Source organism: Nomascus leucogenys, chromosome 4 (genome assembly GCF_006542625.1).
Source record: "Nomascus leucogenys isolate Asia chromosome 4, Asia_NLE_v1, whole genome shotgun sequence".
NCBI lineage: Eukaryota > Metazoa > Chordata > Mammalia > Primates > Hylobatidae > Nomascus > Nomascus leucogenys.
Genome location: NC_044384.1, coordinates 65,212,858 through 65,232,411, shown reverse-complemented (window position 1 = coordinate 65,232,411; position 19,554 = coordinate 65,212,858). Strand labels below are relative to the sequence as shown.

Sequence of the window (19,554 nt, the reverse complement as noted above, 5' to 3'; positions counted from 1 at the left end):
CAGTGGCTCAGTCCTATTTGGTGTCCTGTTTCTTTTTGTGCTTCTTCCCCTGCTGGTGCTGCATTAGAATGGGCCAATGCCTAAAGAATTTCAGGTTGGAATGAAGCTGGAGGCCGTGGACAGGAAGAACCCTTCCTTGGTGTGTGTGGCGACCATAGCAGATATTGTTGAAGATCGCTTGCTAGTGCATTTTGACAATTGGGATGATAGTTACGATTACTGGTGAGATATGAATGTGTTTTATTTTTGAGTATTCATATGTTTGATGTGGATAATTTGTTTTCATTCTAGCACTGTTGCTGTTTTTGCTGTTCTAATAGTGATGAGCATCAGGAATTTGGTGGTTGACTGTTCATTACCTTCTCTTCCATGTGAAGTACTGAATTAAAGAGCCCTAGAAACTTCTCCATCTGTAGAGGTTACCCAGTGAAGCCTCATCTGAAATAATATAACCTGTTCAGGATACTTCGCTGTATTTTGTCTAATTTGTGAGGAAAGCATTTCTGTGAAGAGGAAGCTAAAAACTTCCAGCATTTTTTTTTTTTTTTTTTTTGGTCTAAAAATTGTTAAATGTATCTTGTCACATTTTTAAAAGGAAAGATTCTGGGACAATGGGAGTGAATTCTTCGAAAGCCTATGGGGAGCAGAGAAAATGTATGCTACCATGCCATTAAAATAACATGACGTGAGTTGAAAGAGTTTTTTTTTTTGTTTTTTTTTTTGGATTAAAAACCTGAAATATGCAAGAGGTCATGGCAAAAATAATTTTTATAGCATTTCTCCACATATGTTCTGAGTAATCACCACGTCCCTGCCTGAGACAGTGGTTCTTTATGTGCCTGATGGGCCCTGTCTTCTCCTTTGAACTCAGAGGCAAAGCAGAGAGGTATTGTTGTATATGTGTCTTAGGCAGAATATTCTGGGTTCTTTGAAAAGGACAGGGAGGAAAGATGTCATCTGGAGTCTGATTGGGCTGTCCTATTAATATTTTCTCTTGCTGCCAGCAAGAAGTGGTAGAAGTTTATTAAAATGCTCACTCACTTTTTTGGGAACATCACTGGCAGTTCAGGCCCTTGGCAATCCCGTTAATTTTATACTTTTTTTTTTGACATGGAGTCTCTCTCTGTTGCCCAGGCTGGAGTGCAGTGGTGCAATCTTGGCTCACTGCGAGCTCCACCTCCCGGGTTCATGCCATTCTCCTGCCTCAGCCCCCTGAGTAGTTGAGACTACAGCTACTGCCACCACGCCCGGCTAATTTTTTGTATTTTTAGTGGAGACGGGGTTTCACCGTATTAGCCAGGATGGTCTCGATCTCCTGACCTCGTAATCCACCTGTCTCGGCCTCCCGAAGTGCTGGGATTACAGGCATGAGCCACCGTGCCCGACCAATTTTATACTTTTAACTTTCAGGAAGCTTATGTGAAAGAGAAGTTTGGTAACAGCCTACTAATACAGTACTGAAAATTTCTTCTAATTCTCTCCAGCTATGAAGTACTGTTTTCTGTGGTATCTCTTGATATCCAGAATGATTGTTACTCTTGAATTCTTTCTCTGGCACTAAGTAAAAGGGAATGTAAAATAGAGTTCTGTTTTTGCAGGTGTGATGTTAATAGCCCTTATGTCCAGCCAGTTGGTTGGTGTCAGGAGAATGGAAGAACTCTGATAGCACCCCAAGGTGAGTGGACTGCCTGGGCTTTCTTTGAAGTCATCTCTGTGTGAGTGGCAATCCTCATTTTTATTTTGTTTATGAAGACCAGATTTTAATACATATCTGTTTAATATGATAAAAACACTGTGTGAGATTCTGTTGCTCACCAAGTGTCTGAAACCTGCATTTCCTTACCCATAACGAAGACGAACTGTGTTTATGAAGATGTATTAGGTGCCGGGTGTGGTGGCTCATCCCTGTAATCCCAGAACTTTGGGAGGCCAAGGTGGGTGGATCACCTGAGGTCAGGAGTTCAAGACCAGCCTGGCCAATATGGTGAAACCCCATCTCTACTAAAAATAACAAAAATTAGCTGGGTGTGGTGGTGGGCACCTGTAATCCCAGCTACTCGGGAGGCTGAGGCAGGAGAATCGCTTGAACCTGGGAGGCGGAGGTTGCAGTGAGCCGAGATCGTGTCACTGCACTCCAGCCTGGGTGACAGAATGAGACTCTGTCTCGAAAAAAAAAAAAAAAAAAAGATGTACTAGGCAGCCGTTGAAACAGAGTTGCTAAAAATTTTTATCCAACTAAATGAGTACCATTGTTGAATACTGATACTTAAAACTAGCTGTTTCTACTTACATAATTTATCTAATAACTTAATTCATTAATTGAACGATATGATTATTAAATATAATTAACTTTGGAGTTCAATGTAGAAGTACAGAAATCTAAGCAGTAAGAACTAACTTAACAATGGGTCTCAAGACTTGCCAGACTTCCTTCCCCAAACCAAATTAATGGCTTAGCTAAACATTTAAATAGGACTCTATCTAGTTAGTTATGTTTTTATTACAGAAATGTTATGAAATGTTTAGAGACTTGCTCTGTCAAATCTCTTTGTTTTTTAATTTAAAAATGAATTAGAAATACAGGCTGTATAATCTTAGTATTTTTAACACAAGTGTTCAAGCAGACAGATATTTTCTTTCAATAAAAAATGTACACAAAGAAATGTAGAGTAAGGGATGTGCCATTCTAGAATGGAGCAAATGTTGTTTTGATTCAAATGATTCATACTTTTGCTGTTTTTTAAAAATATTTTTGCCTTAAATATAGAAAAATATTAGAATTTCTCATCAAATTCTTGAATTTCGTGAAGATAATTTCAAGAATTAAAAACAATAAAGAAGCCAAATCAAAATCACAAATTATTCAAAAATGCCTGTTTGGTCTAGAAAGGTTTTATGAAATATTTAACACCTTAAATTTTGATTTTGATATATAGAGAGTAGAGTCATTTGTTTTATTTTTCTGTAAAAGTGGCCAAAACTAACTTTAGAATAATGTTCCTTAAGATAAGATGAAATGCTTGTCAGATCTCAGAGTATGTGGTTTGAGTTGGTGTGCCTAGAGACATGGAATGCTTCTTCCCATTTTCATCTGGTGAAATAGCTTCTCCACTGCTTCCAGCTTGTTCTCACTACACTTCATGAATAGGCTCAGTGTGTAAGTCTCTTGGCGTTGGGTGAGCCTAGAAAAATTCTGCACAGCACATTTGGAATTAGAGGTCCAGGATTGTGCCATCATTAACATGCTAGTTGTGTCTACAAAAGCATTGCCTAATCTAAGGTCATAAAGATTTATTACAAAAGACTACTATTTCCCTATTGTCACCCTTATTGAAAATCCGTTGCTCATAGAGTATGAGTTTATTTCAGGACTCTCAGTTCTTTTTTGTTGGTTCGTATGTCCAATTCATACCAGTATCATGCTTTGATTACTGTAGCTTTGTAGTAAATTTCCAAATTGGAACGTATGAGTCCTCCAGCACTGTTTTTTTCTCACAATTGTTTTTGCTCTTCTCAGTGCCTTGCATTTCTATCTGAATTTTAGAATTAACTTGTGAATTTCTGCAAAAAAGTCAGCTGGGGTTTTGATAGTGGTGCACTGAATCTGTAGATCAGTTGGTGGAGTATTGTCATCTTCACAATATTAAGTTTCTCATCCCATGAACACAGGACTTCTTTCCATTTATCAAGTCCTTTTAAAATTTTCTTTCAATTATAATTTGTAGTTTTGAGTTTACAAGTCTAGTACTTACTTTATTAAATTTGCTAATAAGTATTTTATTCTTTTTTTATTGAGGTGAAATTCACACAACATACACTTAACCATTTTAAAGTGTGCAATTTGGTGGTATTTAATGTATTCACAATGTTATGCAACCACTAGCTCTCTCTAGTTTCAAAACCTTTTTATTCCCTGTAAAAATTTCTGTGATTATCAAGTAGACATTCCCTATACCTGTCCATACCCCTATTGCCCTGACACCTTTAATCAGCTTTCTGCCTCTGTGACTGCCTATTCTTGATATATTACATGAAAGGAATCATACAATATGTGACCTTTTGTATCTAGCTTCTTTCACTTGACATTGTGTTTTCGAGGTTCATCCAAGTTGTAGCATGTCTCAGTACTTCGTTCCTTTTTATGGCTGAATAACATTCCATTGTATGTACATACCACAGTTTACCCATCAATCTGTGGATGAACATTTGGTTTATTTGTACCTTTTGGCTATTATTAGAAATGCCACTGTAAGCATTCATGTACAATTTTCTCTGTGGACATATGTCTTTATTTCTTTTTAGAAATATTTATTTATTTATTTAATTAATTTATTTATTATACTTTAAGTTCTAGGGTACATGTGCACAATGTGCAGGTTTGTTATGTATGTATACATGTGCCATGTTGATTTGTTGCACCCATTAACTCGTCATTTACATTAGGTATGTCTCCTAATGCTATCCCTCCCCTATGCTTCCACCCCACAACAGGCCCTGGTGTGTGATGTTCCCTGCCCTGTGTCCAAGTGTTCTCATTGTTCAGTTCCCACCTGTGAGTGAGAACATGTGATGTTTGGTTTTCTGTCTTTGTGATAGTTTGCTCAGAATGATGGTTTCCAGCTTCATCCATGTCCCTACAAAGGACATGATCTCATCTTTTTTATGGCTGCATAGTATTCCATGGTGTATATGTGCCACATTTTCTTAATCCAGTCTATGACTGATGGACATTTGGGTTGGTTCCAAGTCTTTGCTATTGTGAATAGTGCCGCAATAAACATGTGTGCATGTGTCTTTACAGTAGCCTTATTTATAATCCTTTGGGTATATACCCAGTAATGGGATCGTTGGGTCAAATGGTATTTCTAGTTCTAGATCAGCACATACCTAGGAGTAGAATTGCTTGGTCATATGGTTAATTCTATGTTTAACATTTTGAGGCACTGGCAAGTTGTTTTTCAAAGTACCTACACCATTTTATGTTCCCACCAGCAATATATTATAAAAAGGTTCCTGTTTCTCTACATCCTTGGCAAACCTGGTTATTTTCTGTTTTCTTGATTAAAACCATTCTGGTGGTTATGAAGTGGTATCTTATTGTGGTTCTGATTTGCATTTTCTTATTAACCAATCATGTTGAACGTCTTTTCATGTACTTGTTGGTCATTTGTATATTTTCTGGGAGAAATGTCTATACAGGGCCTTTGCCCATTTTTCAACTGGGTTGTCTTTTAATTATCATTTAAATATCAAGTCCATTTATCAGTCTTTATTATATTATCTATATATTATTAATTTATTACTACTCTATATCTTTATATATTCTGAATTTTAAACCCACATCAGATAGATGATTTGCAAATGATTTCTCCCATTCTACAGGTTGTATTTTCACATTCTTAGTAATGTCAGTTGATCTACAATAGGTTTTAATTTTGATGATATTCAATTTGTTTATTTTTCTATGGCTGCTTGTGGTTTTGGTATGAAATCTGAGAACTTATTGTCAAATTTGGAGTTATGAGGATTTAGCACTATCTATCAAGAGATTCTCCCACCTCACCCTCCCAAAGTGCTGAGATTACAGATGTGAGTCACCACACCTGGCCAATAGATCTATTTTTATTTGATTTTTGGGTATGAAATGAGGGAGAGGTTAAACTTAATTCTTTTGCTTCTGGTTATCCAGTTTTCCAACACCATTTGTTGAATGGTCTTTGCATCATTGTTGAAAATAAATTTAATGTGGGTGTTTAGGTTCATGTCTGGACCCTCAATTCTATTTCATTGTCTCTATGCCTATGCCTATTCTTATATCAGTATGAGATTGGTATCATTATTGTAGATTTGCATTTTGTAACTTTATTTTATAATTTTGGTTGAAGTTACCTTTTGTAATTTCAACTAAAACTTCAACAAAGTTCTGCAACTTTGTTCTTCAAATGTTAAGACTTTGTTATGAGAGTTTCTATCTAATATCTTTTTGTCATTTTATAGCTTCAACTAAAATTCCAGCAGCTTTCTTCTCCTGAAGGAAGACAAGGTTCTGGCATATGTTTAAGCCTTCTCTAGAAAGATACTGAAGAGAGTAGCTAACACCTGGAATTTGGAATTAAATTTATATCAGTGAAAAGCATCTTTATATTTTATCATTTACATGTTTTAAAAACGGACCTCTCTCTCTCTCTCTGTCTGAAGAAGCTCTTCTATCTGGAATCTGTGAAACTTAGAGTATACACCAGGGGCAGCTCTACAGATCGGCACATGCTGTTCTACTTTCAAGCACTTCAAATGCTCTCAGAAGTGTGATTACACACACATGCACACACACACACGTGCTATAGCAAACATAGCAAACACTTTTTTCTGACAACAGTTGGAAACAAATCATTGAAATGAACAGTATTTGATCTTGTTATGTTTTACTATAATTTACTATAAACACACTCTCTGTCTCTCTCCACACACACACACACACACACACACACACACACACACACACACAATCAAGCAGCCCTAGCTCTAGCCTTGTCTTAGGAAAGAGAATATCTGAAGATCATATTAGTTGGTTTTCCTTTCTAAATCTGATGTTTAAACTCCTACCTGTGAACCACCTGAGTACACAGCATTCCATTTTCCTGTCTCAAGGCCCCTTCTACTATCTCTGGCTCCAAGTATTTCCCTCTTACCCAGTTAGTAGAGGCCTAACATCTTCGATGCACTCATGTTTTCACACAATTCTAGAGGACATGATGATCATTACTCATCACAAGCTTTAAGAAATTTTGTTTACTGCTGGGCTTTAATCATCTTCACCAAATTTTACTCACAGTTCCCTTGAATATATTTTTGTTACACTCCACTATCTTGCTCATACCTTGATTAAATGGCTGATCTATTAAATTTTCATTTTAAATATCATCTAGCAAATGGGAAATTACCTGGAGTTCAATGAAGGCCTCTGTGAAGGGTGAATCCCCTTGCAATATCATAAGAAGAAACCCTTTTATGACACACTGGAGTCTGTCTTAAAGACAAATAACCTCCTGTGGATGAATATGTTAAATAAAACCTTTCTCCTTATCGTTCCCCCTGTTTTTCGTTCTCATTTTTCTTAATGCCCAATATGTCAGTTAACTTCAAATACTTAACTATTTTGATGGCAACTTTGTGAAGTTGTTGTCAATTATTTCAGTTTCATAGGTGAAGAACTGATATCCAGAGAGTCAGGTCCCTTGGCCCAGGCCTTCCACGTGTGTGCTGATTTTGTAGCAGGCCCTGTGAGTTGCCATCAAGAACTCCATTGCCCTTTCCTCTTCACAGCATCGCATGAAGTCCTATACATGGCTTCTGAGAAGGAGGGGAAACTTTCAGTGGAGCTGTGGGAACATAGGGAGGGAGATGTTAATTCTAACTTCTTATTTGGACAGCTTCATATTGGAAGTCATGTTTGAATTGGTCTTTGAAGGGTGTGTAAAATTTTAGCTGAGAAACAGAGTGGAAGAGAATATGAGGTAGAAGGAACAGTATGCACTAAAGCAAGATGGCATGAAGTTGCCAACATACTTAGGAATTATGAACACTGTGAATGACATGCTGCGTTGCAGGGTGTGGATGAGAGAGGGAAATAGGAGGTGAGAAGTGATTTAGAACACATAAGGCTCAGGCTAATAGTGATTGACCTTGTGAATATTTTTACTTTATTTAAAATTTGAAATGATTTTAATGATTCAGAAGAGTTGCAAGAATCACAGACAGAATGCCTCCCTGATAAACCGTATGAGATTAAGTTGCCAAAATGAAAGTTTTGCCAGTCACCCAGCAATATTCTTTATAAAATAAAACAAGCAAACAGAAAAGCCTACAGATTTAATCCATGATCACATGTTGCATTTATTAGTCATGTCTCCTTTGCATCCTTTGATCTTTAACAGTTCTTCAGTCTTTCCTTGACTTTTCTGACCGTGGTATTTTTGAAGATTACAGAACAGTTCTATAGCATGCCCCTCACTTTGGGTTTGTCTGATGTTTCCTCGTGATTAGATGTGGGTTATGCATCTATGGAGGGGTGTCCCGGAGGCAATGCTGAGTTCTTATTGCACCGTATCAGGAGGTATGCAAATTCCGTCTGTCTCTTTGCTGTTTGTGGTCATTTTGGTCACTTGATTAAAGTGGTGTTTGCCAAGCTCCTCCACTGTAAAATTTCTCTTTTTCCCTTTGTGATTAATACATATTTACTCGGGAGTTACTTTGAGAATATGTAAATACTCAATTTCTCATCAAATTTTCACCCACTAGGTTTTAACATCCATTGATATTTATGACATGAATTAGTTATTAGTGTGATGTTTGCCAAATGGTGATGTTCTAATTTCATTATTCTTTCTATATTTACTAGTTGGCTTATCCTCTTCTGCAATTTCTTTCTTTCTTTATTTTCTTTTTAACTTACAGTGTCATGGAGTCCTGGATCCCTATTCACTGTTACTATGATAATGTAGAACACTGGTAGGGGGAGGTGGGACAGAAAGGTTGGTGAGCCACCTTCTGTGACATCAGGAAGCTGAGAGTCAACTGAGGACTATTTGTAAGCTCAGACATAACTGGTACAGGGATAGCAAGGTAATTAATCAATGACGTAACACCTAGCTAGAAAGGATAAGAAATGCTTCGTGGAGAAAATTACATGATGGTATACTGCCCTATAGCAAATTACCACAAACTTGCTGGCATAAAACAATACAAATTTATTATCTTACAGTTCTGTAGGTCGGGAGTCTGAAATGGGTTTCACTTCAGTTTTGGAATATTAATAAGGAACTAGTAGGTTAGGTACATCAAGGCCATATTATGAAGGGTCTTTAAAAGCAATAATGAAGAATTTATGGTCAAAGCTATGATACAACTGTGTTTAGGGATGTTTTATTTGGCAATAGTAGGCCAGATTAGAAAGAAAGAATGGGGAGAGCAATAGGGATAGTCACAATATGTGGAAATAAGGGGCAGGGACCTTACCCAGGGATATGAGAATGGGGCTAGGATGATGTGTGAGACACTTTGAGGTTGCTATGTATTTTATTTAGAAAGTGACTGAATAAGGAGACATGTATGAGCTCTTTTGTTCAGTTTTCTGTAGTCTTGAGGCCTCTGTGAATTGATGGGCTAGGGAAATAAATTTAGTTCCTGACCTTGTAAGGCTCTCTTTTCTTGCAAATACCATTTTGTTCCACAGTAAGTTCATTTTACTATGATAGCAAAAAGCCACCCAAAACAGGGAAAAAAGTAAACTTGCATATTTTGCTAACTGGGGGAAGATTTTCTGTGGCCATTTGATACCACATGTAATATTTTTTATATGATTGTGTTTGCGCCTCAGGTAGACATTCAGCTACCAGAAGTCTCACAAGACAACTTTACTGCAATTCCATCAATAGGGGATACCTGCAGCTGCAGCATGATATATCATTGTCTTCCTTGTCTTTAACTTGATGGCAAATCATGTCACCATTTCCCCAAGGCGTTTCACAGAAAGTGAATACCCTACACATTTCATAGAAACATTGTAAAAAGATACTGTTCTCTTTCTCTGTAAAGAGTGCTCAGTCAGCCAAATTCTACTCTTTATGAATCAAAGTTTATTTTACCTTTAACAGTCTTACAGATAATCACGAATGAAGTGAAGCTGTGGACTTCACATAAGTCAAACTTCTTTAAAATAAAAGTTAAATATATTTTTAATGTAAAATTGTAGGAAACTTATAAAATATGAAACATTATAATGAGTAAATTAAAAATATTAATTCCATCATTAGATAGAGCTTACCATTATCATACTATTATATTTTTCCAATCATTTTGTCTGTTTATTTGACTCTATATAGGTAATTTAAAATTAAAATTGTGATCTTATTGTTAATACTGCTGTTATAACCAGTTTTCTTGGAAATATAATTTGAACATATTCTCTTTCTTTAAATAGTCTTTGAAAACCTGGGTATTAATGACTGCATATTTATCTCTTATGAGTACATCACAGTTTCATCAAGTTTTTCCTTTGTATTGAATGCTAACATTTTCTTTTTTAATTAATTAATTAATTATTATTATACTTTAAGTTCTAGGGTACATGTGCACACCGTGCAGGTTTGTTACACATGTATACATGTGCCATGTTGGTGTGCTGCACCCATTAACTCATCGTTTACATTAGGTATATCTCCTAATGTTATCCCTCCCCGCTCCCCGCACCCCACGACAGGCCCCGGTGTGTGATGTTCCCCTTCCTGTGTCCAAGTGTTCTCATTGTTCAATTCCCAACTATGAGTGAGAATATGTGGTGTTTGGTTTTCTGTCCTTGCAATAGTTTGCTCAGAATGATGGTTTCCAGCTTCATCCATGTCCCTGCAAAAGACATGAACTCATCATTTTTTATGGCTGCATAGTATTCCATGGTGTATATGTGTCACATTTTCTTAATCCAGTCTTTCATTGTTGGACATTTGGGTGGGTTCCAAGTCTTTGCTATTGTGAATAGTGCCGCAATAAACATACGTGTGCATGTGTCTTTATAGCAGCATGATTTATAATCCTTTGGGTATATACCCAGTAATGGGATGGCTGGGTCAAATGGTATTTCTAGTTCTAGATCCTTGAGGAATCGCCTCACTGTCTTCCACAATGGTTGAACTAGTTTACAGTCCCACCAACAGTGTAAAAGTGTTCCTATTTCTCCACATCCTCTCCAGCACCTGTTGTTTCCTGACTTTTTATGATCACCATTCTAACTGGTGTGAGATGGTATCTCACTGTGGTTTTGATTTGCATTTCTCTGATGGCCAGTGATGATGAGCATTTTTTCACGTGTCTGTTGGCTGCATAAACGTCTTCTTTTGAGAAATGTCTGTTCATATTCTTTGCCCACTTTTTGATGGGGTGTTTGTTTTTTTCTTGTAAATTTGTTTGAGTTCATTGTAGATTCTGGATATTAGCCCTTTGTCAGATGAGTAGGTTGCAAACATTTTCTCCCATTCTGTAGGTTGCCTGTTTACTCTGATGGTAGTTACTTTTGCCGTGCAGAAGCTCTTTAGTTTAATTAGATCCCATTTGTCGATTTTGGCTTTTGTTACCATTGCTTTTGGTGTTTTAAACATGAAGTCCTTGCCCACGCGTATGTCCTGAATGATATTGCCTAGGTTTTCTTCTAGGGTTTTTATGGTTTTAGGTCTAACATTTAAGTCTTTAATCCATCTTGAATTAATTTTTGTATAAGGGGTAAGGAAGGGATCCAGTTTCAGCTTTCTACGTATCGCTAGCCAGTTTTCCCAGCACCATTTATTAAACGGGAATCCTTTCCCCATTTCTCGTTTTTGTCAGGTTTGTCAAAGATCAGCTGGTTGTAGATGTGTGGTATTATTTCTGAGGGCTCTGTTCTGTTCCATTGGTCTATATCTCTGTTTTGGTACCAGTACCATGCTGTTTTGGTTACTGTAGTCTTGTAGTATAGTTTGAAGTTGGGTAGCGTGATACCCCCAGCTTTGTTCTTTTGGCTTAGGATTGTCTTGGCAATGCAGGCCCTTTTTGGTTCTATATGAACTTTAAAGTAGTTTTTCCCAATTCTGTGAAGAAAGTCATTGGTAGCCTGATGGGGATGGCATTGAATCTATAAATTACCTTGGGCAGTATGGCCATTTTCACGATATTGATTCTTCCTATCCATGAGCATGGAATATTCTTCCATTTGTTTGTTTCTTCTTTTATTTCGTTGAGCAGTGGTTTGTAGTTCTCCTTGAAGAGGTCCTTCACATCCCTTGTAAGTTGGATTCCTAGGTATTTTATTCTCTTTGAAGCAATTGTGAATGGGAGTTCACCCATGATTTGGCTGTCTGTTTTTCTGTTATTGGTGTACAAGAATGCTTGTGATTTTTGCACATTGATTTTGTATTCTGAGACTTTGCTGAAGTTGCTAATCAGCTTAAGGAGATTTTGGGCTGAGACCATGGGGTTTTCTAAATATACAATCATGTCACCTGCAAACAGGGACAATTTGCCTTCCTCTTTTCCTAATCGAATACCCTTTATTTCTGTCTCCTGCCTGATTGCCTTGGCCAGAACTTTCAACACTATGTTGAATAGGAGTGGTGAGAGAGGGCATCCCTGCCTTGTGCAGTTGTCAAAGGGAATGCTTCCAGTTTTTGCCCATTCAGTATGATATTGGCTGTGGGTTTGCTATAAATAGCTCTTATTATTTTTAGATACGTCCCATCAATACCTAATTTATTGAGAGTTTTTAGCATGAAGTGCTGTTGAATTTTGTTGAAGGCCTTTTCTGCATCTATTGAGATAATCATGTGGTTTTTGTCTTTGGTTCTGTTTATATGCTGGATTACATTTATTGATTTGCTTGTGTTGAACCAGGCTTGCATCCCAGGGATGAAGCCCACTTGATCATGGTGGATAAGCTTTTTGATGTGCTGCTGGATTCAGTTTGCCATTATTTTATTGAATTCTTGTAAATAATGATGGGGAGGAAATCCTTTTAAAAAATTATGTATGTTTGTTATTTTTTATGACTGTTTTAAGTAGAATTACTAGATTACTGAGTATGGAAAAAAATTTTAAGTATTTCATAAATATTTTCAGAGTATCCTCCATAAACTTTTTTTCTTCTGATAACAATATTAGAAAATTCAGACAAACAAAGAAAATAAAATGAATAAAACTGGATTTTTCTACGTGTAGGCACAATTTTCTGTGAACATTGTGTGAGCAGGGACTGTGTTTTGCTCACATTTTATTCATGACTCCTGCTTCATAAAATATGCAATAAATCATATTTATTTTATTAAAATATTCTAAATAAAATAATTCATAGATTGAATCAGTAATACAAAAATCTCCTGAAAAAGAAAAGCCCTGCATCTGTAGGCTTGACTAGTGAATTCTAGCAAACATTTTAAGAACCAGTACCACTCCCTCTCAAACTTTTCCAAAAAACAGAAGATGAGGGAACACTTCCTAATTTATTTTATGAGGCCAACATAATTATTGTAATACCAAAGCCAAACGAAGAAACAACAAGAAAACTGTAGACCAATATTCATCTGGAACACTGATGCAAAAATCCTCAATAAAATACTAGAAAATCCAAAATCAACAGTATATGAAAAAGATTACATACACCATAACCAAGTGGGATTTATTACTGAAATGCAAGGATGGCTCAACATATGAAAATTAATCAGTGTAATATACCACAGCAACAAAATGTAGAGAAAAACCACATGCTATGACAATTAATGCAGAAAAGCATTTGACAAGATTCAACACCCTTTTGTGACAAAAACATTCAACAAGGTAGAGACAGAAGGGAACTACCTCAGCATAATAAAGGATATATACGAAAACTCACAGGGAATATCATACTCAATGGTGAATGTCTGAAAGCTTTTCCTGTAAGATCAGGAACAAGGTAAAGATACTCACTTTCATCACTTTATTTCAGCATAGATCTAGCCTGACTAATTTAGTAAGAAAGTGAAATAAAAGGCATCCTAATGGAAAGGGAGAGGTAAAATCATATCTGTTAGAAGCCAAAATTATTATGTATGTAGATAACCCTAACATAAAAAAATCTGGTAGAACGAATAAACCAATTCAACAAAATGGCAGGATACAAAATCAACACACAAAAATCAGTTGCATTTCTTTACTGTAACAATAAACAATCAGAAAGGGAAATTAAGAAAACACCTCAATTTGCAGTAGCATCAGAAATAATAAAATACTTAGGAATTAACCAAGGAATAAAAGATTTGTACACTGAAAAGTATACAACATTGCTGAAAGAACTTCAGGGTGACACAAATGAGTGGAAAGGCATGTTCGTGTATTAGAAAATGTGATATTGTTAAGGCATCCCATTACCAGACTTCAAACTATACACGTCTACTGTAACCAAAACAGCATGGTACTGGTACAAAAACAGACACATAGACCAATGGAACAGAATAGAGAGCCCAGAAATAAAGCCACACACCTACAACTATCTGATCTTTGATAAGTAGGCAAAAACAAGCAATGGGTGGAAAGACTCCCTCTTCAATAAAAGGTGCAGTGATAGATGGCTAGCCATATACAGAAGATTGAAGCTGGACCCCTTCATTATACCATGTACAAAAATCAACTCAAGATGGTTTAAATACTTAAAAGTAAAACCTACAAGTATAAAAACCGTGGAAGATAACCTATGAAATACCATCCTGGATATAGGCCCTGGCAAAGATTTGATGACAGAGACACCAAAAGCAACTGCAGCAAAACCAAAAATCGACAAATGGGACCTAATTAAACTAAAAAGCTTCTGCACAGCAAAAAAATTTATAAAGAGTAAACAGACAACCTACAGAATGAGAGAAAATATTTGCCAACTATGCATTGACAAAAGTCTAATATCTGGAATCTATAAGGAACTTAAACTAACAAGCAAAAAACAAACAACCCCGTTAAAATGTAAGTGGACAAAGGACATGAACAGACATTTTTCAAAAGAAGACATATATGCAGCCGACAAGCATATGAAAATATGCTCACTCATTAGAGAAATGCAAATCAAAACCACAATGAGAGACTATCTCACACCGGTCAGAATGGCTATTATTAAAAAGTCAAAAAAATAACAGATGCTGGTGAGGTTGCAGAGAAAAGTGAACACTTAATACATTGCTGGTGGGAATGTAAATTAGTTCAGCCATTGTGGAAAGCAGTGTAGTGATTTCTCGAAGAACTCAAAGTAGTATTAGTAGTATTACCATTCAATCTAGCAGTCCTGATATTGAGTATATACCCAAAGGAATATAAATTGTTCTTCCATAAAGACACATGCATGTGTATGCTCATCTCAGCACTATTCACAATCTCAAAGAAATGGAGTCAACTCAAATGCCTGTCAATGGTAGATTGGATAAATAAACTGTGGTACATATTCACCATGGAATACTACACAGCCACCCAAAAGAATGAGATCATGTCCTTTACAGCAATGTGGTTGGAGCTGGAGACCATTATCCTAAGTGAACTACCAGAGGAGCAGAAAACAGAATATCCCATGTTCTCACTTGTAAGCGGGAGCTAAACATTGAGTATACATGGACAGAAACAAAACAACAAGAGACACTGGGGGATTCTTGAGGGTGGAGAGTGGGAGGAGGGAGATCGAAAATCTACCTATGGGATAGTTTTTACCTCTCTTATTACCTTAGTGATGAAATGATGTTTACACCAGGCCCCTGTGACATGTAATTTACCTGTATAACAAACCTGCACATGTATGCCTGAACCTAAAATAAAAGTTTAAAAAAAGTCAACCTACCCTAAGTGATATAAGCAGATTGAACTTAATCTTTATCAAAATTCCAAAGGCATTTTGAGAATAAAAAGAAAAATCCATCCTAAAATTTATATTGACTCTCAAGGGACCCTGAATAGTCGATACAATCATGAAAAAGAACAAAGTTGGAGGACTCACACTTCCTGATTTCAGAACTTACCAAAAAGCTACAGCAATCAAAATAGTGTGGTCCTCAAATAGGGATAGAGATGGAATAGAGAGTGGAGTAGAATAGAGAGCTCAGAAATACACCCTTGCAGATATGGTGAAATGATTTTCAACAAGGGTGCCAGGACTATTCAATGGGGAAAAGAGAGTCTTCAACAAGTGGTGCTGGGAAAGCTGGATATTCACATGGAAAAGAATGAAATTGGACTCTTATACATATACAAAAACTAACTCAAAATGAATCAAAGACCTAAACATAAGAAAACCTAAGAACTAAAACTATTAAAATTCTTAAAAGAAAACATAGAGAAAAAGCTTCATGACATTGGATTTGCCAATAATTTCTTGAATATGACAGCAAGGGCACAGGTAACAAAAGAAAAAATAGACAAATTGGACTTCATGAAAATTAAAAACTTCTGTACATCGAAGGACAATGAGTATCAACAGTGTGAAAAGGCAGCCTACAGAATGGAAAAAATTTGCACATCATATATCGGATAAGGGATTAATATCCAGGGTATATATAGAATTTCTAAAACTCAACAATAAAAACCCAAACAACCACAATTTAAAAAAACTTGAAAAAAATTACCCACATACATAGTTGTATTACAAGTCTTATAGATAAAAAACAGCATTCTTCTTCCCAACAGGGGCAAGCCTGTTACTTTTGAGGTTTGTCACCATGTTCCTCAAGTATGTATTCATACAACTCCATTTTCCAGTACTGTCTCTTAATTTCTGCTACTCACATAAACACTAACTTCCAACGTTAATATTTAATTTTAAAAATATTTAGTGCATCTATTATAAGTATGAAAATTTTTTTAGCTTAGAGTTTCCTGTGATTCCGTTTTCTTTCTTCTACCACTTTTGTTTTCCCTGGAGTTAATAGTTACCTGTTTGCCTTGTGTAGTTTTCTGTTTCTGGTATTAAGTCATTCTCACATTCTCCATCAGAATAGAATTCAGATTAAAAATATTTTCCCCTCGGAGCTTTGAAGACATTGCTTTGTTGCTTTCTAACTTCAAGTTAGGCGTTTGATGTCACTTCTGATCCTTTGTCCATGGCAATGACCCCCATGTGCTCTGCTCCCGGAGGCACTCAGGGTCTTCTCTCCCCCCATCTCCGTGATGGGACATTTCACAGGCTCTCCTGCAGCAGGAGAAAATACAGCTTTTCTGTAAGTGTGTGGTGGTGTTTCACTGTGGTTTTGTTTTGCCATTTCCCTAATAATTAATTATCTTAAGTAACATTTCATGTACTTATTTGTGCTCCTTGAGTTAAATATGTATTCAAATCTTTTGTCCATTTTTTAAGAATTATTTTTCTTATTATTGAGTTTTGAGAGTTCTTTAATATATTCTGGAGACAGTTTATTTACCAGATATGTATTTTGCAAGTATTTTCTCTCAGTCTGTGGTTCATCTTTTCATTTTCTGAACAATATTGTTCAAAGAGCAGATTTTAAAAATTTTGATGATGCCCAATTAATTAATTTTTAAATGAGTCGCAGATTTTTTGTGTACTAAGAAATCTTTTCCTATCAGAAGTTCATAATATTTTCTTTTTTTTCTAGTGAAGTTTTATATTTGTGGGTTTTACAATGAGATATTTTTATATATGGTGCAATGTAGGGGCCAAGGTTTGAATTTTGTTTGGCATATGGATTTCAAGTTGTTTCAGGAACATTTGTGGAAAACTCTATTTGTTCTCCTTTGAATTATCTTGGCATCTTTATGGAAAATTAATTGACAATGTATGTCTAGGTCTACCTTTGGACTTTGTATTCTGTTCTATTGATTTATGCCTGTAACTTTACATTAATACCACATTGTCAAGCTTATATAGCTTTACAGTGGCCTGTATCAGATAGTGTACAACTATTATGTGTCAGTTTTGAAAAAGCTGTTCTTGTCCTGGCATGATGGCTCATGCTTATAATCCCAGCATCTTGGGAGGCCAAGGCAGGAAGATCGTTTGAGGCCAGGAGTTTAAGACCAGACTGGGCAACATAGCAAGACTATATCTCTATTAAAAAAAATTAGCTAGGCATGGTGGCATGCACCTGCAGTCCCAGCTACTCAGAAACTGAGGTGAGATGATCGCTTGAACCCAGGAGTTCTAGGCTGGAGTGAGTTATGATTTGATTTCCTTGCAGTTTGATTTTAACATGCATATTTGTGAAGCATATTTGTCTGGAGTTTTCTTTAATTTTTAAAACTGGTTTTTGTATCAGAAAATGGTGATCTCATAAATGAGTTGGAAATATTCCTCTCCTCTTGTATATTTTCTGGAACAGCAGGTTTAGAATTAGTATTATTTATTCTTGAAATATTTGGTAGAAGTCATAAGTGAAGCCATCTGGGCTTGAGGTTTTGTTTCTGGGAAGGTTTTAGCTCTAAATTCAATTTTGCTAATTTAATTTTGTTATCAAACAATGTACTTTGTATTATTTTAGTTCTTTAAAACATAATTTTCCCCTCCATGGCTCAGAATGTGGTTTTTCTTGTGAATGTTACACATCCATGAAAACAATGTGTATTTTGCTGTTGTTGGGTGGAGTGTTCCATCAATATCACTTAGTTCAAGTCGGTTGAGTGTTGTTCATGTCTTCTATTTTCTTACCAATTTTCTGTTTACTTTTTCTGTTGATTACTGAGAGAGGATTAAGTCATCTATAATTATGGATTTGTGTATTTCCCCTTTTGATTCTGTAGTTTTTTGCTTTGTATATTTTGAAGCACTCTTATTATGTGCACACACTTTTAGAATGATTTTATTCTCTTAAAGAATTGTCCCCTTTATTTTTATGTAATTTTCTTTTTCATCCCTGGTAACATTTCTTTAGTCATTTTAGCTTTCTTTTGATTAATGCTTGTATTGCATATCTTTTTCCATACTTTTAAACCTACATTTTACCTACTTGTGTATTTACATTTAAAGTGGATTTCCAAAAATATGTAACGTATCTATGTGTATGACTGAATTTAAATCCCTCATCTTGGTGTTAGTGTTCTATTTATCCATTATGGTTTTGGTTTTTTAAAAATTTTTCCTGACTTTTTAAACATTTTATTGGGTATTACTTAATGCTTCCATTTTACCTTCAGTATTGACTTTTTAATTATGCCTCTTAAAAATATTTATCAGTTGCCCTACAGTTTATGATATGCCTATTATCACAGTCTACTTTATTATATCACTCTTCCCATAGTATGAGAAATAGTATAGCTGTTCCCATAGTACAACAGTTTATTTCCATTTTCTTTCCTGTCGTTTCTCCTCTTGTTGTCTTTAGTTCCAGATGACTTTTTTCTTATAAAATCAGCAAATAAGAAAAACATGAAGTAAAAGCAATTTTACCCTCTATATGTTCTATATCACATAAAGGCTGTTACTGTATTTGTTTTAGATTATGACATTATCTTTTGTTTATTTATTTTTTATTTTATTATTATTATTATTTGGAGGCAGAATCTCACTCTGTTCCCCAGGCTGGAGTGCAATGGTGCGACCTTGGCTCACTGCAACCTCTGCCTCCCAGTTGCAAGTGATTCTTGTGCTTCAGCCTCCTGAGTAGCTGGGATTGCAGGTGTGCACCATGACACTCAGGTATTTTTGTACTTTTAGTAGAGATGGGGTTTCGCCATGTTGGCCAGGCTGGTCTCAAACTCCTGGCATCAAGTAATCCACCCGCCTCTGCCTCCGAAACTGTTGGGATTACAGACATGGGCCACCACATCTGGCCGACATTATCTTTTACAGTGATTTATATTAAGCAGGTGTATTTTATTTTTACCTTTATGTTCACCATTTTCAGCACTTTTTATGTCTTTGTGTATATCCAAATTTCCATCTGGTGTTATGTTCCTTCTCTCTGAAGAACTTTCTTTATAATTTCCTGTAGCTTAAATTTGGTGGAAGTGCATTATATCAGTTTTTATTTGCCTGGAAAAGCCTTTATTTTACCTTAACATTGTACAGACATTTTTGCT

General features: G+C 35.9%; 1 protein-coding gene across 3 annotated transcripts in view; it reads left to right on the top strand.

Moving 5' to 3' along the window:
* The window catches only part of L3MBTL4 (L3MBTL histone methyl-lysine binding protein 4), a 481,074-nt gene that overhangs the window by 176,106 nt on the left and 285,414 nt on the right, over positions 1-19,554 (top strand). For all 3 annotated transcript variants that reach the window (XM_030810728.1, XM_012506197.2, XM_030810729.1), the window contains exons 9-10: positions 68-222; positions 1,599-1,675. In XM_030810728.1, the coding sequence (XP_030666588.1) occupies positions 68-222; positions 1,599-1,675 (232 nt within the window). The remainder of the gene's footprint in view (positions 1-67; positions 223-1,598; positions 1,676-19,554) is intronic.